The 24832-nt window shown below is 34.4% G+C and overlaps 1 protein-coding gene across 1 annotated transcript in view; it reads right to left on the bottom strand.

Annotated features, from left to right (window-relative positions):
* The window catches only part of nAChRalpha2 (nicotinic acetylcholine receptor alpha2), a 342153-nt gene that overhangs the window by 94142 nt on the left and 223179 nt on the right, over positions 1-24832 (bottom strand). Inside the window, exon 3 of the mRNA XM_089642553.1 lies at positions 12314-12423. Within this exon, the coding sequence (XP_089498679.1) occupies positions 12314-12423 (110 nt within the window). The remainder of the gene's footprint in view (positions 1-12313; positions 12424-24832) is intronic.

Below are 24832 nucleotides of genomic sequence, written 5' to 3'. Positions count from 1 at the left end.
TTGTTCAGCAAGGTAATCATATATATTTTTTTAATTGAGCAGTGCATTTTTGTGTTCAGATTTATAATGCGGAACACTATTATAATTTAATTTCATAAAATTCCCGTTTCAATCATGCAAATTTCGCGGCAGTTAAGTTTAATTTGATTTTTTCTCTTACGTATTCAATAAAATTATTATTTTATTTATAAATAAACAGTTTATTCATAAAAAGTTCATCTGTGTAATTAATAATACGCGTGACAGCTGTTTCGCCTTATAAATGCGATGCCCTTATTGATTTCCGAGCAAAAGTGGAAATTTTAAATTTAATAATATAAATAAATATTTAATTTATTTTAAATTCCCAGGATGCAGATATAATTCAGAATGCAAAACCTTGACGTAGTGAAAATACTGCTTTAATTAAATTGTGAAAAACTGTTTGATGGTTTGATTTGATTAATTTTGGATTCTTTTTGTGTCTCTAGATGTACAATCTTCGAATTTTCCAAAAAGGTGTATAAATCAATCTTAAAATATACATATTTTAAATATGTCTATTTGATTTTTCTTTTGTTCTCTATAATGAATGAATTAAAATCTCGGAAGCTAAAATTAACCCACTTTCCGAGATCTGATCAAACTGAAACTCGGCACACGGGCTCGTTGTCAACGAAAAAGCAAGCACACGTTTAAATAAATACGCACAAATATACGCAATTTTCTTAAATCGAACGAAATTACCGCAGTTAATATACAAAATAAATTTCGGTACTCTACGATCGTCATCTGGCAAGGTCGGTAACGCGGTTGGTCCTGGGAAGGACGGTTCAATCATCAACCAAACCAAATGTTCAAATGGAAGTATTATAAGTAAACTTTATTGTATTTTTTATTTGAACTTTTTTTACAGTCGTATTTCTTACAGTTTTCAACGTTTATAAACTGCACACCACTGATGTAAGGTTCTATAGATAAAAGTATTTTATGCGGTGTAGTGTTACAATAAGGACTGTAGATGCCTTCGATTGCCTCTACTCTATAGCCAATATCGTTGGTAAAGTCGGAACGGTATATTAAAAACCCCGACGTGAAAATGGTCAATTTAGAGTGTTCCGATGAAAATGCAGGGCGATAAAGGTTATTATTGTATTGTATGCACTGAATCTGGCAAAGTTGGGGTTGTAGCGCTATTTTTGTTAATGGTTTGAGTTGAATATGTAGAATCAGTGGAGTAAAACCTAAAAATCATGTAGTATTGTTTTCTCGTTAAAAAAATAAGTTTGTTTTTCTCGATTAGTAGCCCAATTGACAAAAGCGTGGGGGTGCACCCAGGAGTCGCGAGTTCATTCCGTATAAACTCTCTTTTTTATTTTTAAATAGACCCATCAAACCAAACCCAAGATTTATTTAGAACTAGCTGTACCCCGCCACTCATTGCGGTGGCTCAGTATGTTTGTGCAGATAGAGAAACAATAGCGGGTTTATGACCAACAGACAGCGCTGTTTTTCAATAAAAGCATATTTTCCTAAAGATGGCGCTGTTTTTTTTAACAAAATCATGTTTTTTCTTGTCGCAGATGATATCTAAATCATATAGACATATAAAAACACACGTCTCAAATATTCAAAGCAATCGGCGAAGAAGTTTTGGAGACTTAAGATTTTGAACCAACGAAAATTTACATGTTTATTTATATAGAAGATAGATATGGAAGATAATTAATAATAAAAAAAAAAAAAGATAGTTCAAAAATCCGTAATATCCTCAACATAAACGACATTCAAAAAGTCTGTTACGCTTTGGTCAATCACTAATAGAGTACCAAAATGAAGAAATTGGGGGTCTGAATTGAGAACACACACAGAGCGGCTCAACAAAGCCCAAAAAGCACTACTATTCTAAAAGTTCCGGTTAGAACTCCGACAGAAGAAATATTTAAAATTTTCCAAGTCTACAATGTACAAATACTTTATTCAAAAAATATTTTATTTAAAATAAAAAAAAATATATATATGTCTGAGTACTCCACTGCCCAGCACAAATACTTAACCAGAACAATGAGCGAAAATATACTGGTTACTCCCAGTTTGAACACATCTTTTGGACATATGTAATTCTATGCTACGAAATTATACAATACGAAATAAAACAAAAAACAACGTAAATTAATATATTTAAAACAAAAGTAAAAAACATAGATGAGAGAACAAGTGATATTCAACTTACAAACATTATGAATACGATGTAAAGACAACTTGAAACTAAATACAAACGTTTATGAACTACAGGCCGCCTCAAAACAGGGAACCCTAGTAAGGAAGACTGTGAACGAAATAAAAATTTATACTTACATTATACTTTATACTTACATCACGTACAAACATTGCAATTGACTTTCTTTAAATGTTTCAAAAGTATTTTCTATGTTAAGGTTGTACAGGGTTTTCCAATAAGAGGTGTTATTTTGATATTCAATCCTAAAAGATCAATGGTTTCGTTGCTTGTGTGGCACGTAGCGCCGTCTTGTTGAAAGCAAACGTTGTCCAGATTAATACCATCCAATTCCGGCCATAAAAAATCATTAATCACCTCTCGATAGCGCAATCCATTCACCGTAACTGTGGCTCCAGCCTCATTTTCGAAAAAGTAAGGTCCAATGACTCCGCCGGACCATAAACCGCACCAAACAGTCAAACGTTGAAGATAAAAAGGCTTTTGAACAATAATTCTTGGGTTTTCCGAGCCCCAAATGCGACAATTTTGCTTTTTGACGAATCCACCGAGGTGGAAATGGGCCTCATCACTCAAGATGATTTGCATTTGATTCACTCAAGTGAATTTCAATAATTTAAATGCATTGTTGAAGCGTGTATCGTTCTATTTTTATTAATGGCGTAGTTTTTACTTGTCAAATGTTAAAAAATGACAGCCTTAAAAGTAACATCTACTGAAATAGCGGGCTATTCAATATAACACCTCTTATTGGAAAACCCTGTATATAAATTATTATTTCTTTGTTTGTCCCGTAGGCGTTCCTGTACTATTCATACGATATCGCTGAAAATTTTAAAGTTTATTTTTATTACTGCTAGTAGTATTTAAATGTGACTCATTATCTCTGCACTGGAGTGAGATTCGGAGTCGAAATATTGGCGAAATAATACAATTTTTAATGGTGACAATGTTGATTTCATGATACTACATGAAGTGAAGAAAGCATGGCACGATCAAGTGGAACAAATACTTATTAAAATAATATTATTTCCACCTTAAAAATACACTCAGTTACTCTAGAAGTCACAACCTCAAAACTTTACCCCAATCAATTTATAAGTCCGTCGGCTAGAAAATAAATAAATTTTAAAATCGCAAAAAAAAATTTTTGTGCTGCTGAGATTTGAACTCCGAGAGTTCAGTCACAAATTCGAACCGTTTACAGAAAATTTAAATTTTAATAAAATATAGTGTGCTAAAGATAAGATTAGATTTGAAAATCTTCTTTAACATTGAAAAATGGGATTAAACATTGGGGACGGGATCATTTAATTGGGAGATTAAATATGAATCCCAGAAGCTCCTAAGACGGCCCTCTTTGTCGCATTTTCCGGTCCTCGAGGTATTAATTTCCCTCCTGTCACTCCGAACCCGGGTTTATGAGACGCTGGATAATTTATTATGCAATTAAAACATTTCCTCTTTTATTGTATGTTTAAATACCCCTGCCAGGCGACTGTGAATCCGCCAATTATCGGATTTGTTCAAGTTCGCATTAATTATAGTCATAATTAAAGCCGATTTGCTACTTTGGCGCCACGTAGCTCATATACAGGGATGATAAAACTTTTAAAATATATATATATTTTTTTTTACGAACATCTTTTAAAAAAAATAATAATTTCGGGTTGTTTCAGAGAATTTGAAAAATTCTTCAAAATTTAAAGTAAATATTGTTTAATTATTTAAAGTTGTAATATTAACAAAACTTTCACAGAATATGCTTTTTAACTTTGAAATTTTATTACTTTTTAAAATTTTATGAAGCAACCGTCCTATTTCTCCAAATTTTAAGAAGTGTGTCTGTTGCGTGCGGGAACACAAATATTTTGTAAAAATCTACAAGTTTATACACGATGAAACATGGCACACCTTCATAAAAAAATAATTTTCAAAAAATCATCCCATTTCCTTTCTCCACCCCTTAACACACTTTCTGTCAGGAGCTTTTGTTACCAGTAAAATTAAATATTATGATTGGTCCGCCCATGGGAGTGATTGGCAACAATCCGGTTAAAGCAGAATTTTGATAATTATTGAAGAAGTTTTGCACAATCGACGTTCAAATTCAGAGAAAAATCACTCTGATTTCAGATTTCAGACATCGGCTAGTAAAATTTTAAAATATGAACTTTTTAACCATTCAAATCAACTCAAATCTATTTTCGCTTCAAAAACGTAAGCATATTTATTTTTAAACCATTTCAAAAAAGGGTTTTGAACTAACATAAAAGGTTTTCCAATAAGAGGTGTTATTTTGAATAGCCCGCTATTTCAGCTTATCATTTATGTCTTTAAGATCCTGATACTGATTATGTTAAAAACATCGCTGTGAGCTGAAAATAGTTACATTGACCTTGAGATTGTAGATGGAAATTTACATCAGAAGGACGTTGTTTGCATTGAAAAGTTTTAACTAGGCCCCACGAAGTTCTGCTATATAATTTTCAGAAAGTGGCTCGGTTACCAGCGTTTGTGTATCTAATCTTTACCAAAGTTACGGTAATATTATTGTTTGTCTTGGTTTGGTAAACATTTGCTTGTTTTGTGGCTGGCAATTTAAAGCGATGTATTCTGCAATTAGTTCCTTAGTACCTTCTCCCAGCTCTGAGTTATCATGCTTCAGCACTTTATTTCGCTAGGGAAAGAACGCGTCGATGAGCTCATATTATTTAAGATGGTTCTTCTCACTTCATATTGTTAACATATTACATATCGAGCATCTTGTAGCTATTAAGGATTTAAAATATTCTTACCTACAAGTCCCAACAAGATTAGAAAATAAAGTCGCTCCATTCATTGCCACGCGTTTCCTTTTCTTATCGATTTCTTCAGTTCACAGAGTTTGAGGATGGCTTTGATCTTGGGTCGATCGTGATCGACCCTAAAATTTTGACCCGATCACGAACCTTCAATGATGGATCACTTTTTCAATGATCATCAAAAGTTGTCAGCTTAAGCACCGTGATGGGTGTTGGTGCGCATAAAATTGTTACCTCGTTCACACGACAGAAAAATAGAGATGGTAGATCTGTAGTAATCTGAAATAGGTTGTCATTGCGATTCCGGTCTGAAAACGCAGTGGCAGTCTATTAAAGAAGATTAATCATTGTTATTTATATATCGCGAGAAAAAGACTTGATATGTCAACGCGGCGGCGGTGCATGGATCTTTCGATGACATTCTAACTTTCAAAGTACCGTTCATCTCGTCAGTAGGTCCGGGTCCATCCACACGGGTGGTGTAAAATGATCTATTGACCCAGGACAAGACCGATTGCTTCCTCTTAGACAATAATGAAATAATACTAATGATAATAAGTACTCGTTAAGAACGAGTACTGATTTTATTTTTAAGACACCAAATGTTTTTGACCTGAAAAAATTATATTAAAAAAAATATCCCAAGCACTAGAGCCTTGAGCCAGTTACATGGACACTTCTATGGACAATTTTTTTTAAATACAATACTATTAAGCTATTCAATTCTCTCCACTGAAACTAGAAACACACAATCCAAAACTTCCTTTAAAAGAAAATCATTGATTACCTACAATAAACAAATACATTAGAAGTATTTCAAAACTTATTTAAAAATTGTGTCTACTGTGTAAATATACTCGTATGTATACTATGCCTTTTGGTCAAACAGAAATTTTATTTTATTCTCTCTTCGTCTTCATCTTTTACATTCATTCTTGAATTGTATAAATAAAAATGAAATAAAATACTGATTTTATTTTATCTGGCATTTTCCTAATATTGTGTAAACAAAAACCTAGTTAACAACCACTCTATAAATTGTCATTTCAACACGGGCGTTACACATCTGGTGAGATGGGCAATACGTCATTATTTTAATTAAATGTAATATTGAAATAATTAAATAAACAAAAAATGAATGATGAGTTTTACTTTACGACTTATTTGGCTTATACCAAGTTGATAGATATATTGAAATTATAGAAAGAAGGTTAATTTGACTTAATCAGTATCTTAACAAACGGTTGGCAATCTTTAAAGCATAGGCGTCAGGTAGGTCTGTTGTCCTTGTTCTACCTGAATTAAAATGGAAGATGCTCCGAGGAACTAGTAAGTGCATAGTCGGGAAAATACGCTAAAAGCATACATGCTTTACATTTGTAACATGAGAGCGGGTCGCTTCTACGACTACAGCATGGGTCTCTTCAAAATCATGTTCACTCTTTCCTTTCCTCAAAAATACCCTTCACACAGCGTCCCCAAAGAAAGTGGAGCAATCCGTGCAATTTTTTTTGACGCCAGATTTTAATAGTCACAATGTTATCATACGATTTTCTAGATGAACATGAATATTCCTAATATATTATGTAAATGAAAAAACTTCCAGTAAATGCTTTGATGGCCATGACCCTTTTAAATGGCCTTGAGAATATAAAATAAACGATAAGCGATAAGTTAAGCGTTTATGGCCACCCTATTCACGGTTGTTTAATTGTGAATTTAACCCGTATTAATTTATTAATATTAATAAGGAATTTTCATGATAAATAAACCCACAATCTGAACAGCAATTTAACAAAGTTAAATGAGAAATAGAAAGGGTTTGTTTATTTAGAATTATTTTATGGAAAGGGAAGCTCGTACGTTTAGTGAAATTCCTGAATAATTCCTCAGGGACTTGCTTACCTCCCTACCTTATTTTTTAAAAGTTTGATTTCTGGGAAGTGAAGAAACTGGCACAATTTTTTAACTGAAAATGGTGTTGGATGACCTATAGCTTTATTGATAAATTTTAGGCACTGAAATGTGACTTGTGTGTGTTTGTGTGCCCAAAGCAATTGTTTTGTACAATTGTTTCTGACTTCTGATGAATTAATAAAACGTTATCAAATATTGTATTTCTTTGCGTAAAACTAAAACCAAAATATATGCTTTTGTGGGGACTAGGACTCGAAAAGATTTGTGCAATATTAGTTTTCTTTTATATCAGCAAATATCACACTTCAATCTGGGAGGCAGTTATGGGTTCCACCAAAGATATTAGAAGAACGAGATATGCTATGTTGGCCGCCGGACCGTAGGCGGAGTACTACCTAATTAGGGTACTTTGAATACTACCGGGACGTGTACGCACAGAAATCTGTTCTATGTATTAGTGCGAATACCTTAGCGTAAGCGAAGGTGTGCAGTAGTATTGGTGAACAAAACCGGCGACACTCGGCAAAACAATTCCACACAGTATGAACTGCTCATAGCACATCTTGTTCTTCTAATATCTTTGGGTTCCACGGCCCGAGAACCAATTGGATGATCAAAACCTTTTTTGATTCATAGGTTATCCCACGTTTGGTGACTTAGCAGAGGTGCCCGACTTCATCGGGTGTGGAGTGTTCAGGTCTTAGCCGCGGATGTGTCTGCTCATCAGCTGCGTGGAGGAGACCCTTTGACATCTCCAGCAGGACTCTCTTGGCCCATCGTCTTGCACAGCAGTGGGTGGGATGGATTCATACGTCCTTCACTACTGGATACACTAACTACTAGGTTTATACACACCTCACAAATTTTTCCTGTAAAGACCTTCCCCTCCTTCTTTTCTTTAAATAGACCCTCCAAACAGCATCACCAAAGATGACGTAGACCCTAAGGGAAATTATTTCCGTGTGTGAGGTTAATGTAAACAAACTACTACTTTATTAATTAATATTTTTAACGAATTAAAAAAAGACGACTGGTTTCACTGCGGAAATTCAAATATAACTTTATTATTTTGGTCATTCAGCGCCATTTTGATTTTTTCTTTACAGTCAAAAGGTCCCCGTTAAATTCCAATTCTAAGTCCGTTTAAGCTTTTGAACAAATTGTGCCAAGCAGAAGAGGAAAACTATCTTGTCGCGGATAAACTGTGCCTTCAATAAACATTTAAATGAAAAAATGTGTAACTGACTTAGTACCTTTTGATTCAAGACCATTTAACATTGATTTATTATTGAAGACAATATAAGCGATTCTTAAACGAAAATCTGAAACATAAAAATCAGAAAAAAAACATGGTGACATCTAAGACTCGAACCCAGGACCCTTGCTGTGCCGGGGCACTGCTCTACCAACTGAGCTAATGGGACCCTATCTCCTTTGGTCATATTTAACTGTATCATACTTTGATTAAAAACTACCAACATTGTCTTCATTTTCTCGCCGCACATTTTTATTGGCTAATCTTTATGTATGATCGCAAGATTTAACCTGAACTAAATGCAATCTAGACCAGCGTCTTACATATATATATATTTTTTAATTTTAATGTGTGACATCTATTGACTTTTCTGCAAATCTAGGATAAATATTTATTTTTTTAAATAACTTAGTGAATAAATCTCCACCTCAAATTGTAATATTTTGAAGACAATATCTGCGATTCTTTAAAAAAAAAATTTAAACAGAAAAATCAGAAAAAAATAGGTCACATCTAGGATTCGAACCCAGGAAATCGCTAATATTGTCTTCAATAATAATTAAAAATTACAATTTTAGGTTTTACTCACTAAGTTATTCCAAAACATAAATATTGATTAATTATTTTGAAAAACATAACTTATATAGGTACGCAGCAAAAGTCTTCTATACGTAGGATTGTAGGTTATACCTTTACATGACGGAATATTTTTGTAGGAAGAAATGAAAAATAAAAGGGTTGGCCACAAAGTGTTGTCCCGAAATGGAGTACGGTACGGTAAAGTCCCGTTATTAGATTCCGTGTGACATCACGTAGTGCGCGACTTATTGCAAAACACTATATTGGGTAGCAAAGGAGACAGAATAATATGTATATTCTCAGCGTACTTTACAGTACTTCGGAAAAAGAAAAAGCGGACAGGAAATTTTGTAATAAAAATGTCAGAAACGTTTAAAGGCCCGGGGCAAGTTACTTATTATAAGTTATGAATGGAAGATATATCAATAAGTTACTAAAACAGAAATTAATGACTCGGAAACAAATCGGAAGTCAATTTCTTCAGTGATCACTTGTAATATATTCTGATAAGAATATGTCGATCGTAAGGAATCAAATATTTGGAATATATGATGTAAAAGTTTGGATAAAAATCAATGTTTAGGTTAATGTCGCAAAGCTTCTATGATAACAATTTGTTAAGGCGATGCACTACGTCATGTAATATTTTAAATTGAGCCGCTATCAATAAGAACCCTTACGTAAATGGCGATAAGGTTTAAATTCCCGCTTAACACCACCCGCCTGTTTTGATTTATGCAAGAAAAAAGCATGGCCAAAAAGTGCCTTTTATTTTATTTTGTGGATGTTCAGGCATAAATATTTAATTTTTTTTCGATCATTTAATGAATAACTTAATTTGCCACACTATACAATAAAATCATAACCGAAAATGGGTTCGTAAGTAGAAGATTTTGAACTTTAAAGCAGTTTTCATAAGCATTTACATTATTTTTTTCTGGGCTTATAAAAAGACTTATCTAAAAATACTCGATTATTTCAAAGGCCAAGATGTAGTCTTCTCGCAGTATTTAATTGAAAATCTGAAACATTTCTAGGCTACCAAATTTTCAAACCAAAAAACACATGATTTTGCATTACTACATATGGCATCGCCTTAAGTGTAAAAATAAGAAAAAAATCAGTATTAATTTGGGAGCGCCTCCCTGGAAACCATTCAATGAATAACAAACACTTTGTAATAGGTTATCCCAAGTGGATCGCTAAGTTTGGTGATCTAGCAGGGGTGCCGGGGTTCATCGGGTGAGGTGCGTTCAAGATGGGCCTGCCCATTAACTGCGTGGCGTGTCAGATCGGGAGAGGCTGGTTTGTATGTATTTATTTATACGTCACTCCTGGACACACTGATCCCTAGATTTCTCTATATCCCCACATGTTTTTTTCTTTCCAGAACTTAAAAATACCCTCCACACAGCATCCTCAAAGACGGAATAGGATCTGAGGGAACCTCCTTTTCTTTGGGACCTCTTGTGTGGGCTTAATGTAAAAAATATGTATATATAATAAATATTTAGATCTAATTATGGAGATTTGTAGATACACGTCAGCACTATTGACACCGTATTGTAGATTTTTATTTTTGTGGAACCCTAAAGAGTAACTGGTCCCAACCATCTGGAGCTAATGAGACTATCAGTGAGGCTTCCACTGTTGAGGTATATTGTGAGGCCGAAGGTAGTGGGGATGGTAAGGAGATGCGGAGGAGGAAGGTGGGGTGACTGGCAAATCAAATCTGGTCCCCAAATACTTCCAAAGCTATTTCTAACAAGTAGATACTCAAATGCATATGGACACTGTAATATAGATATTAAGATGCATTTAGATACTCAGATATCTGTAGATGTTTGAAGGCACTCGACTGTAGCTGGGTGTACTGCACAGGGCCCGCAGATATATTAATAGAACACAACTGATAACCCTGGAGAAATCGAAAGTGGGCCCCACTGTTGAATTTGGCAAAATACCTGAAAATACTATTCTGACTCTGTGCAAAAATGGACGGTTCGTTTGATAGATTCCAAGGCTGATTGTAATCTTTAGAGCACAAGCGTCAGGTAGGTAGGCTGTCCTTATTCTACCGGTATAACAATGAAAGATTCTCGGAGTAACTAGCTTCGTTGATCCCTTCGGCACGGTGCATAATCGGGAAACACGCCAAATGCGCGCCTAACATATGCACACAGTTGACATTATTTATCTACGACTTGTTCTTGAGTTCAACAGCTCAACTGTGAACCGATTTACTGGCTTCTGTGTTTCCTCTCTCCACTCCTTCACTCCTTCCTCGCCTCAAACAAACCCTCCATACAGCTGCCCAAAGATAACATAGGCCCTTAGGGAAATTATTTTCCTCAGGGTCTCCTGTGTGGAATTAATGTAAAAAAAGTTAAAAGTGATTGAGAATTTCAGTAAAAGTAAGTGAAAAACAGTGTAAAGGAAAGTGGTGAAATATCACCATGGTCAACCACAATTATCCTTGAAATTGTTAAGGTTTTATTTAGCGACCACACCTGAAAAAGCAGACACTTCCCAACCTGACTCTTCACAAATGCTTCCCTCTCCCTCTAGAGCCATTTCAGCCTCACATGTACTCTTATTGGGAATGCAATAGTCCTACTGGTTCCGGACAATTGCAACTTTTGTAAGTAAATCATATTCAAACAATAAAATGAATCTAGAAGCCAGCCTCCACGACCAACGAATAGGCTCTGTTTTCTTTTATACCTATACTAGCTGGAGTCCCGGGAGTTGCCCAGGCTGCCTCAGAGTTTTTTTTCGAAAACAAAATTCTTCTTTAGGGTGTAGAAAAATGGGTCGGTGGGGGTTTTTCAAAATCTCATGTAAGCAGTGATCATCCTCTCGTGTTTTGAAGGTCAAGTTACAAAATTTTATCAATCTCTCAAAAAACGGTAGACTTGTTTAAACATCAATTCATGCCGCCCACACACCACAGGCACTCTTCATTGCATTCGTTGAAAAACATATTCAAATGTTTAAACATCAATCCATGTCGCCCGCATACCACAGGCACTCTTCATTGCATTCGTTGAAAAACATATTCAAATGTTTAAACATCAATCCATGCCGCCCGCATACCACAGGCACTCTTCATTGCATTCGTTGAAAAACATATTCAAATGTTTAAACATCAATCCATGCCGCCCGCACATCACAGGCGCTCTTCATTGCATTCGTTGAAAAACATATTCAAATGTTTAAACATCAATCCATGCCGCCCGCACACCACAGGCGCTCTTCATTGCATTCGTTGAAAAACATATTCAAATGTTTAAACATCAATCCATGCCGCCCGCACACCACAAGCGCTCTTCATTGCATTCGTTGAAAAACATATTCAAATGTTTAAACATCAATCCATGCCGCCCGCACACCACAGGCGCTCTTCATTGCATTCGTTGAAAAACATATTCAAATGTTGCAAAATGTGAAAAATAAAAGAAAACGTTACATATCCGGTTTTACCCGCACCTTTTGCAAGCATCATTGGTAAATATATTAGTGATTAAGACTGTCACTCACTTATTATATAGCACGATGTCCGGCAGCCAGATGTGTTCAGAGGGGACATACAGTTCTGTCACGCCGCCGTACTCCGTCGGGTCCCACTGGAACTTGTGATCCTGCCACTCCTGCAACAGGCAAATACCAAACGGTTTGTCATAAATTGGCAGAAAGTATCACGTATTTTTTTTATTGTGAATACCGCACAAGAGTCCCAATGTTCCCAACAGTCTGGATCCAGTGAGACTATATATGTATACTATAAGCACTATTTGGAATCCACACATGACGCACGTCGTGAATACTTTAAGATTAATACACCTAAAATAAGAAGGCAATTGACTGACCTAATATTTTTTATTTTATTTTATTAATACAAGACTTAGAGGGTACATATGGTTTTTGTGATATTTCACCCTCCATGCTAGGGATGACTCTGTGTTATAAAGGGTGAATTTTACAGTTCTTGAGAGAATAACATTAATTAAACAATTAAGTATACATAAAAGATCTACAATCGTAATGGTTATTAAATGCAATGAAAGTATGAGATTTATTTGTTTGATTATAACAATGTAGATGATTATATTGGTGGAATGGATTACATGTATAATCAGAGTTACGCAAGTAAGGAACGTAAGCGTTGGTGTCGAGGGTAAGTGGTGTACAAATGACTTGTTGTGGTTATGAGTACTGATGTGTGAGGGGTTAGTTTCACTTGAGGTTATAGCTATGATGTTTTTGTATTTATGGATGAACCTGGTAAAATGATATGAATTTGAGTAAGTGGTGCCATAGGTGTTTAAAGATGATAATGGTTTTATATAATATGTTTGCATAAAATTATCCACGGTCATCTTGATACCTCATTATGTCTTAGCAATATTGAAATAAATGTCCCCAATTCCCTTTATTTAAGACAAAGCATTTTTCTCCTGAATATATTCAAATGGGTACGTTGTGAGGCTGAAGGTAGTGTGGAGGCGAAGGAGTTGCTAAGAAGAAGGTGGAGGAGTACCTGGCTATTCAAATCTAGTCACCAAACACGGCTAAAGCTATTTCAAGCAACGTTGCCATTCTGAATGGTGGTCTTACGCAAAAGCGATACTGAGAGTGTCTTCTACTCTGGAACGTGTCGCTAGAATACTTTTTATTATTTTAAATGAAGAAATTGTGAAATAACACACATTTATCAAATAAAATTTACTTGCGTTCGCCGGGATTTGAACCCGCGACCTTCGGCTTGCTAGTCGACAGCCTTACCTCTCGACCACGGAGACCGTCAAACTTTTACAGCTTGCATACTCCTAACACGTACACTGTCATAATCAAAAATTCGACTGGAAATTTTCGAAAGTCACATTCTGTCATACGAGACCTTTCATGTCAATGTTCTTTCAACTTACAATACTGATATAAAATACATCAGAATGTGACCAATGAATATTTTCAGTTGCCTTTAAGATTATGACGGCAAATACTGGTAGTGAATTTGAGATACAAACTTATATCAAATATTGGAAACGATTATGGTCATGGTCTTTAGCAACAGGTAAATATCGAAAAGTGTTGCATAAGTGTCTTCAAGACATCAAGGTTCTATCTGACATTTTGGCCGAAATTGTTTTTTTGCACCAAGTTTCTCGCATTTTAAATGTGTACACTCTAGACACACCTGTACAAAATGTAAATAAATTGTAATATTTGTCCATTAGCAGCATCGCGGTCGTTTATCAAATGCATTGCACATAAAGGGTGTATAGGCAAGTACCCGACAAACTTTAACCAGCTATTCCTTAGCACATTTGGAGTAAAAAATGTTATGGGCACTTTGCTGTCCGGTAACATTTTTTTTTATAAAAAATTTACCATTCATATTTTCACCACGTGTCACCACTGTTTTATCCTTTGTCACAGTTTGAAAACCCATCTGGCAATATTTTATTCGAGTTTCCTTGAATAATATACGTACGTACCTACGTACGCGCGCTTTTACAATCACAACGAAATGGTATGGCACCATTCGTCTCATTTTTAAGTATTATTATTTAGTGTGTATGAAAGAACGAAGACGCTTTTTGACACACTTGCTAATAACAGCTGTTGAACACGAGAAACAATGCCAATGACAGTGATGGAGTGTGGATTTTTTTATAATTTTTTATTTTTAATTGAAAAAAAATGATAGCAAAGTGCCCATAACATTTTTTACTCCAAATGTGCTAAGGAAAAGCTGGTTAAAGTTTGTCGGGTACGTGCCAATACACCCTGTATAGTTTTGTATTAGTGATCGATAAAGCGGTGGATGCAAACTGTTAGCCATCAGTTGATAATAGTTTTTTGTTTTTAATGAGTTTTTATTATTCACAATGTACATTTGTTACGTATACATTTTTTTTTTTTTTTATAAAATTAGCGACCGGTTTCGACACGTCCGTGTCATTAACTAGCTATTTTAAAACTAAATTTTTAAGTGTAGAAATATGGGGTTTTATTTAGTTTGGTTCTTTGGTAGGAGGGATTTGAGGGAGGGGGAGGGGGTTGAGAGGGAAACGGAGGGAGGAGTCAACATAACGGGGAACATTGTCAATAGAGGTGATTTGCTAATTTTATAAAAAAAAAATTTATACGTAACAAATGTACATTGTGAATAATAAAAACACATTAAAAACAAAAAATGTCTAGAAATTGTTACATAGTGAATGCCAAAGAAATACAAAAAAAATGATAATAGTTTGTCTAGTCTATGGTAAGTAATAGGATAGATCATTGTAGACATATGTTATATATTTGTCTTGCGCCCTTGAAGTGATTTTTCACAAAAAAGGCGTTATAAAAATCATCTAAATATTATTATTAAATTATTTACTACACGAATCAACAATTTACAGATGGAAAAGAGGCATTAAGAGTGATTATTTTACAAGTTCAAAATTTTCAGTGTTTTGACACCGTGTTTGATCTTGTTAGAATGTCCGGTCCAGGTGTGCGTAAAATTTTAAGAGTAACTTAGTTCTATTTTTAACAAACTTTTATTTTTAGAATAACTAGGTTCCATTTGCAAATTTTAATGGCATCAATCAGTCATTAATGTTATTGTATTGAACCGAAGTGCAAAAATAAATCCATGACCGCACCTGATGAGCAATTTACCGTTCTTTAAAACCAGCATTTTTATCTGTTCAAATGTGGATGTAAATCAGGGTTGCATTGTTCAAATTCCCCACAAGTTCCTTTACCTATTGGAATTAGTATTTATTTTTTATTGTCCATTATCATCTCACAAAAAAGTTCTCCACGTAGAAAACTCAATTCTTGAAAAATCATAGATATTCCCCGCAATTTGGGGAATTACCCACGAATTGGCAACACTACCGTAGGCATTATAGACCATAGATATATTACTCACATAGACTGGTTTTGATGAATCAGTATTACCAACCAAATGGTGTGTTTTAATTTTTTATTAGTATTTAAATGACGATTTACAAACTGTTCTTATAGTAATATGTAATAAAACTTATATTTTCAGAATCAGCATTTGTCGACCTACAAGAATATATATTTTAAAGCCATTCTATTGTTCCCATCGTTCCTTATTGAGTAGTATGTGCGGAGAATGTAGCTTGCTGATAAATACAAAATAAATGAGTACGTTGTATTTCTGTCCATGAGTGGAAAGAGCGCTGATAAGCATATTGTTATAACAATATGCCAGAGGGAGAGAGACAGATTTCTAGTGAAACACAACAGATAACGACGTGAGTATTTAGGTACCTACCTAGTTTTTTTGTAATGGAAAAAAATATTTCAAATATGAGAAAATATTTTGAGGGAGGTTGTCTTTGTAATAAAAGTACCACGTGTTCCGGTTGTTATTTGGTTCCGGTCACGGATGTTAAAAAGAGAAGGGATGTCGTTATTCACGTATTTATTACGTCTTCGTATATTTTATTAGGGGTTCTTTTTGCAACGTGTGGATATTTTTTTCTTTAACCCTTATATTATTATTTTTGTGTATTTAAGGCACAAACTGAAACGGACTAATAAAAATCTCCTTTTGAAGTATTGTGAGATATACAGGGTGTCCGGGGCTAAAGTGCACATACTTCGGGAGGTGAAAACAAACATAAAATTTATCGAAATTCCTTTGTTTTTCTTCCCACACAAAAATATTTTTCCGTAGAAGAATATTATTTTTTCATTCAAACAATTCAACTTCTTCACCTGAAAACTATTAAAAATATTTAAAAAACTTATTTGAAACTTTCAAAAATGTAGGTGCGCACAAATAAATACAAAAATGTCCTATTTAAAATGATTTGCCTGTACCTGGCTATTCAGATATGGTCACCAAACAAGCCATTTAAAGAAGAAGAATTGTAGACAAATACTGAGAGCATCTACCTATCAATCTTATTTAATTTTTATTTAGAAAAATATATCCATATATTAAAAACTCCTACAGTTATCGTACAAAGCGGAAATTCGCCAAGATGATATTCCAACGCATTTGTCTACTGAGCCACTAACCGGGCCATCAACAAAATTATTGGTTTAACTGCAACTTTACAGTTGCAGTTATCCGTTATTCTGTTTTAACAAAAAGATATTTTGTAAAAAAGAATTTTTAATGCATCCATCTTAAGCTCCCCATACCCCATTGCTACGGATTTAAAACAAGTTTCTTGTACACCCTTTAAGTTTTTAAGTTCCAAAAAAATATATGTTATTTTATAAGATAATATCTATAAATTAGTAATGCCGAAACATTTATTATATGAAATTTCCCAATAGAAAAAAATCGCAAAGTAAGCTCCGAAAATTATTTCAAACACGTTTTGTTCTGTTATTTAATATGTTATAGGCGTGAAAAAAATCGCAGTGTATCTTTAAATGCAACTTAATCAGTTTTCGTGAAATTTTTGCTTTTTAAATTGGATCGCGTTTTATTGAATATTTTCACCATTTTCGCTTAATTATTATGTTTTTTTTTAAATATTAGCACGCTCCCTCTAATATTCGTGTTTACATATCTCCCTTTCAAACCTTCTCATCTTTGAGCGCTTACTACGGGGCCTTAATTCAGTCCGCAAACATAAAAATAACTATCCTTAAATTACCCTCCCCGAAATCTGGAAAAAACAATAAAAAAATAAAAAATTAAAATTAAAAAAAAACTAAGTAGTCATCCAAGTCGGTCAATTATAATTAAGTTAAAAATTCAGTCCATAATAACTTCATTCATTAAAATCACAAAAAATGGCCATCCTATCAAATTACCGGAACCTTTCTGCGAAAACTTAATTAAGAAATTCAAATTCGAGCGATTTTTACAAGGTGAAATTTTACTAAAATGGATGAGAATTTTTGAATAAATGTCACAAAAATTCAAATTACGACGCCCGGCGTCAATCCAGTTTTCACCTGTCTCATTCGTTCCCATTTGACGACGTGACATTTCACGTTGTAGACAGTCCGACGTAATTTCATGTTAACGTCACTGTCGCCCCCCATAACCGCCCCCTGTGACATAGGTAGGGCGCCGGATGACGTCACTTGAACCTAAACCGATAAATGCCAAGCTGAGGCTTGTTTATCTTCAAAACTGATAAATTAGAGTCAACAATTTCATTTCACCAAAATTTTTGTTTTGGTTTTTACTTTTTTATTCTTTGTGTTTCATCTCATCGGAAAAAATCGTGATGGAGCATATACAATTTAATAATTTTAATAAACGTTTAGATCCAAGTTAAGTGAAATGTTTCATACGCAACTTGCAATATTGACTACAGTCAGTAAAGAGATAAATCGATAAGCGTTTTATGGGAGAGTTTTGTTGTTCAAATGTCAAAATTCTTTCTTGAACTTATAGATATTTTCATTGGCCTATTTGGGGCATTGGAATCAAGAGATTTTACAACAATGGCGACATCAGCTTTGTTTCAAATCTAAAATATTTTTAAAAAATCAACTAGAACGGAAGAATTAGCTTAATTCTGGCACGTAGACACGCCCACATCACATTTCTATTGGTTTTTCTTTTCAGCGCTTCTAGAACAGGCATTCAAATTAATATACATGCCATATCTAATAAAATTGGAGTACCATTTCGATGAGCTGGAGCCAACCACGTGGCCACTTTATGGCACCAGGATTGTTCGAGAATGCTTTGAATAAACTATGACATCAGCTGTACATTGATCACCAAAGAGCACACATTGAAATAACCAGACCACGCGCAGAAAAGTAAAAATTGCTAAAGTAAGGCAAAAGTTTGCAGCGCTTTCCATTGCGGGACTTTTCTGTGCAGAATCTGAATGTTCGTTTTTAAACGAATCGCCTTCCTTAGCGACGGTAAAATTGAGAGAGGTTGGTAAATTATAACACATTTGTAAAAGTGTTTAATTAGATGGTACATTAAAATAATACATTTTGGAAACTACACCTAACTTTTGTTCACCCAATTTGGGATATTTAGTTAAGTATTTTACGCGGCCATTAACTTGCCCGCCATTGTAAGAATGACTTAGATTTTGTTTTCGAGGAACGAAATGTGATATTACAATGCGAGTTACCTGCATACTGTCAGATTAATTTATTTACAAATAACTGAAGTTGTTCCTTTTCCCTGATTGGCTCGTCTATTAATTTGGATGTTTTTGGATGATTCCAGGTATATTCTGCTCACGGGTTTTTAATAAATTTAGAAGCACCCACTTCAAAAAAATAACAATCGTCCAACGTTTTCTATTTCATTCTAGGAGCTTCATGTTCCTTGAATTAACATTAACAGTAACTGCTGTATTCCTTTGTATTAATTGTCCCTCATTATACGGTACAGTCAAGGTATTTGAATTTCTTGTTCTTCATAATTATAATGACTCGCTGGTAGCGCTGAGCGCGTAGCGCTGTCACGCCCGTGGCGCTGAGTTTTTCTTGTTTGTTTTGCGTCTTTAATAATTGAATTTTTATTTTGTGTCGTTAAAACCTCAGAAGATATCTTTCTGTATATCAATTTTAATTGATGTGAATATCGCACAAGTGTCTCAAGTGCCCGGAGCCAGAGGGACTATTGCATCTTTAATCTGTGTATATTCTGAGGCTGATGGAAATTGTGGAAAAAAAAGAGATGGGATTGATGGGACTAATTGAGTCTAATAGTCTGATCAATAAATATAGTCAAAATAATTTCCATATACACAAGATTCCCAAAAATGACGTCTATTTCAATTTCTGTTTTGTTTGCGGTAATGAATGAATGCAAAACTTGGAAGCGAAAGTTTACCCACTTTCCAACATCTAATCAAACTGAATCTCAGCAGACAGAATCGTTGTCGACAATGCATCATATGAACGTTTGATGGTAATCACGTACACACGAGGATATATTTCTCTGAAATCGGTTGACATTACAGCAATTAATATACGAAATAAATGTCAGCCCTACCCGATCGGCATTTGGCGAGGTTGGTAAATTTCTTGACTCCAGGTCCTTTGTAGGAAGGTAAAATCCCCAGTCAAACAATCTTTTGTTTTTTATTATTTTTAGTGAATGAATCGTTTAATTAATTTATTTATTTAAATACAAATGGCACAACATGTGCCATTAACATATTATTAAATTATAAAATAAAGAAACCGACAATTTATGAATACAATCTTGACAAAATTATATTAAACTCAGTAGAAACAATATATGATCTAGGTATTATTTTTAACTCAAAACTTACATTTATTAGCCACATAACTAATATTATTAATAGAACAATGAAGATTTTAGGATTTATTATTAGAATAACCAAACAATTTTGTAACATTGATACTATTTGCATTTTACACATAACGCTAGTGAGAAGCATTTTGGAATATAACTCTACGATTTGGGCTCCACATTACAATATCCATATTTAAGCGATTGAAAAAGTCCAGCATAGATTCCTTAGGTATATTAATTTTAAATTAGGTATTCCAAGAGAATCCGTGGACTATAATATGTTTTAAAACTGGACTAATCTCGTAAATTTATCACATTGCAGAAAAATCTGTGATCTATTAATATTATATAAAATAATTCACTCGGTCCTGGATACCCCTGATTTAATAGAACTAATACGATTTCATTGCCCTGGTCGCGCTAACAATAGACTGACTCTACCGTTCTACTATAATAACACATATACATTATCACATTATTACTCACCAATCAGTCGATTACACATTTTGGGAAATGAACATGCTAACATCGGCGACATTTATTTCTTAAAATTAGCGCAATAGAAACATGCACTCAAAAATTATTTTTCCATAATGTAACTTTATATACGCAAAATAGACATGTTGAAATGAAATCTTGATATTTCTCACTGTTCTTTTTTTGTTATTTTTGGTTGTGATACACAAAATATTTGCATGTTATTTTTAAGGTTAAAACTACTATTATGTAATGACATTATTTTTCTTACTTTTGTACTCTATTATATGTTTATTTATAAAAGGCAGTATAGCCGTTTATGTATTTAAAATTAAATTAAAATTAAATATATAGTTAAACAGTGTAAGGTATAAAGTATACAGAATAAAGTATAATCTACGGTAAAAAGTGTGAAGGTTAAATATAAAGTTATGTATACAATATAATATAGGGTATAAAGTGTAAGGTTAAATATACAGGATTTAGACAAAATCAATATAAAAAAAAATATAAAGTATAATATTGGGTATAAAGTGTGTAATGATCTGCCCTTTCTACTTCAAACTTTTCCTTCTCTTCTTTCTACGATACATTTTCCTTAAGTCCCGTAGGTAACTTGACTTAACTTTGTGTTTTTTTCATCTCAATGCGTTATTTGTATTATGTTCGAGTGTTATTTATTTTCATGTTGATTTATTTTGTGTCCTCGGCTGTGATCCGATGGTTTTTTGTCCGTCTGTGTTATTTATGACTTAAACATTCTCTGCCTTTTAGATCTGGAATAAACAATAATTGTTTACAGTTATTCTAATATCAACGGTATAAAATATGCCATATACTTCACGATATCCGATGCAATGTTTATTTTAGATTTGTCCCAGCTATCTTATTCTTGTGTTATAATTAATCCGATTTCGATGTTTGTTTATCCTTTGGCTTCGTTGTTTATGAACATTTTAGATGTTTTTTGTCGTCACAATGAATTCAATGTTTTCCGGGTCTGTCTGTTTATTCTATTTTGACTTTGAAGTACGATGTCTCTGTTATCATTTTTGACGATAGGTACCATTTCTTTTGCTGTTAATGTGAATTAATAAGGTTTATGAAATCCATTTTTTTCTCAACAACAGTAATGAACTCAAGCCAACTTTTAAATCTATCTCTCCTGGTTTGCGGCATCAGATGTAATGATCTGCCCTTTCTACTTCAAACTTTTCCTTCTCTTCTTTCTACGATACATTTTCCTTAAGTCCCGTAGGTAACTTTTCCATAAGGCTTTGGTTATATATATATCCGGGGTAGGAAGGTCCTCCCTGCCGTCTTTTCTTTATTACACACCCCTTCAAGTGTGTACATCCTAGTTTGTCTACGTGACGTACGACCTTGAACGTACTCATTTCACGTGACGGTTCAGTATAAAAAGGCTTCACCGAACGTTGTGTTGGGTTTTTGTTTCTCGGTTTAGAAACCTAGTTATTTATGTTTTGTGTGGTATCCCTTGGTTCTTTTGAGATAGAGTGAGTTGAATCCATTACCGCTGTTTTTCAAAACCATTTCATAATCCTTATCTTCTAAGTCGCCTGCTCACCCCCCCCTAGCTACTCGATTCTACCTATCGTAGGGTAATGTGAATATAATAAAGTGTTAGATTTTATATATGTGATATACATACGATAAATTTATGGTGTTAGTTGTCGGCGCCATCCATGTATATATTTTGGGAGGGGAAGGAGAGGAAAGGAAATGAATTTTTTTCAAGTTAAGATTGACTCCTCCGCTTACCAAACAAAACTGATGGATGATAATTCGAACAAGGCAATCGATATCTGCGTGTCTGGATATCACAACCGGCCGGGTCTCCCCTTGTTCCAAATCGGCAACCTTCACGCCAGAATAAAGAAAACCAGGTCTCTTCACCAATTTCAGAATTGCCCCAATCTCAAACACCTCCAGGATAAACTACTTTACTGAGTGTAGAAGGGGAAAACCATAACATCCCTTTATCACGAATCTAGTCGCGAAAGTGTGACACGTAAGGTCCTAAGTTACGAGCCACCTCTAGAAAACATTGTAACTCCCACGTCGTCGGGGATTTACATCCCTTTCTAGGTCAATACATATATAACACACGACGATCTTGTCGACATTTTGCCCGCTTATTAACGATAGGTTGTGTGCCTACCCATTCAGCCAATTATCATGTGAGATATATGTAAGGTCTACTCGATATGCCAAATTTGGGATGAGGACTGTCTGTATTTTAATATTTGGTTCCAGTATTTATTTTATGAGGTTACTAGCATCCTCGTGTATTAGGTATGGGTAACTCCTACTGAATACCTATCCTCTCAGGTAAGGTATAAACGGATAATTGGTTTGATGTTTTGCATTTAATTTAAAGAGGCTGCCTACCTCTCGAAAGATACCTGTTGAGAAAAGTTGTTCGGTTGGTAGTTTTATTTCGGAGATTACCATCTCCCTCTTTCGACTTTAGATTTGTTTTCGTGCATCCCAATTCGTAACTTAGAAAGTCAAACAATAGATGAAAAGTATTAAATTAGAAAAGTCAAATAACAGAAGAAAAGTTTTCATTTTGTTCCGTCTGGTTGCATCCGAACGCTTTCAATTTGGGACGGCATACGCTAGCAAAACTTCCCCTTTGACTGACTGTACTCCGCGCCTCTCGGCCTATATATGAAAAGTCATTGGCCTGTCTCTCACTCACAGCTGATTGACAATCCGTCTAGGGTATTCCTTTTAATGATAACATTATTTGGACGGCAGGTGTCGTAAACTTAGTTGTATCCGTCTTTTAAAGGGGGTCCTCTGGAATTTAATAAATAATATAAAAAACTCACCCAGTTAGGCACCTCTCATTCTCAGCGTGAAGCTTACCTGGTTACACTATATAGCTAAATCACTTTAATTTTCGACCTCCTCCCTACGCTTATAAAAGGGTAATTAAATATTCCTGTAAATAAAATTGTACCTCCCTAATCTGTTAGGATTCGAACCCACAGTTAATAATCTATTTGATTCTCTGGGTTTCGGTCTCCGTGGATAGAATGCCATCTCGCCAAATCAATAACTTAGCCCGATTAAACACTTCCTGCCTTTATATGTTCACTTTGTTTTAAAAACGCGATCATTATTTTTATTATTTTCATGTTTTTAAGACAAGTAATTTAGTTTGAACTACACATTTAAATCAACACAACTTTATAACACAATCGCGATTGCACAACACCGGGCGCCCCTGAGGTGGGTTTTTACAAAACGGCGCTCTACAAATTATCCGATTGTTCCTTATTGTCATTATTATTAATTGTTTTCTCACTGAGTCGAATCACTTTCACTTCACACAAACACCGGATCAATAATCTTTCACTTTAATTCAATATTCCGCAATATTCTCTAATACCATTTGAATTCAATAATTAACTGCAATTTCAAACAACACTTCTGATTTGTATCCCTTTCTCGGGGCTGTCAATCCACCAAAGTTCAAAACTCGACTGCCCTCCGATCTCTCCTTTCCCGTGGGAATCTGTTTACTCAAGGCCTGTCTGTCAATAAATCTTCCGTCGTTGTTTAAACAAAAAATTTTTAAAGCACGTTATTTTATTATTTATCGTTTATTTTTGTGGATGTCCAAAACATCACAGCCTCCCTTTAGTTCTAAGCCCAACGGGTAATCTCGCTTCCTCGTGTTAGTCGATGGGATTAGAAATAACTATAGGTAATTTACGTTTCTCGAATACCTCTGTATTTATTTTTTATTTTTATTTTAAATTTTATTTTAATTCTTCCAAAATGTTGAGCGCCCCTGTTCTTCGTTTCTAACCTAGCATCTGTTTATTTTTTTGGTTCCCGTGATTATCGGCTTGTTCTACTGGTGAGTTTTTTTCCGCCCTCAGCTTTTTCAAGTGTTTCGTGTCGCTATGGGTAGAAATTCAATATGTCATGTCACACTTGTTTATTTTAGAATTTTAAACTCCGAGTTTTGTTTATTACATAACAGTACTTGACTTAACTTTGTGTTTTTTTCATCTCAATGCGTTATTTGTATTATGTTCGAGTGTTATTTATTTTCATGTTGATTTATTTTGTGTCCTCGGCTGTGATCCGATGGTTTTTTGTCCGTCTGTGTTATTTATGACTTAAACATTCTCTGCCTTTTAGATCTGGAATAAACAATAATTGTTTACAGTTATTCTAATATCAACGGTATAAAATATGCCATATACTTCACGATATCCGATGCAATGTTTATTTTAGATTTGTCCCAGCTATCTTATTCTTGTGTTATAATTAATCCGATTTCGATGTTTGTTTATCCTTTG

The sequence above is a fragment of the Hesperophylax consimilis genome, chromosome 2 (assembly GCF_061612785.1).
Source record: "Hesperophylax consimilis isolate HC1 chromosome 2, BYU_Hcon_1.0, whole genome shotgun sequence".
NCBI lineage: Eukaryota > Metazoa > Arthropoda > Insecta > Trichoptera > Limnephilidae > Hesperophylax > Hesperophylax consimilis.
The sequence above is the reverse complement of the archived record's forward strand: the minus strand, read 5'-3'. Positions and strand labels throughout refer to the sequence as shown.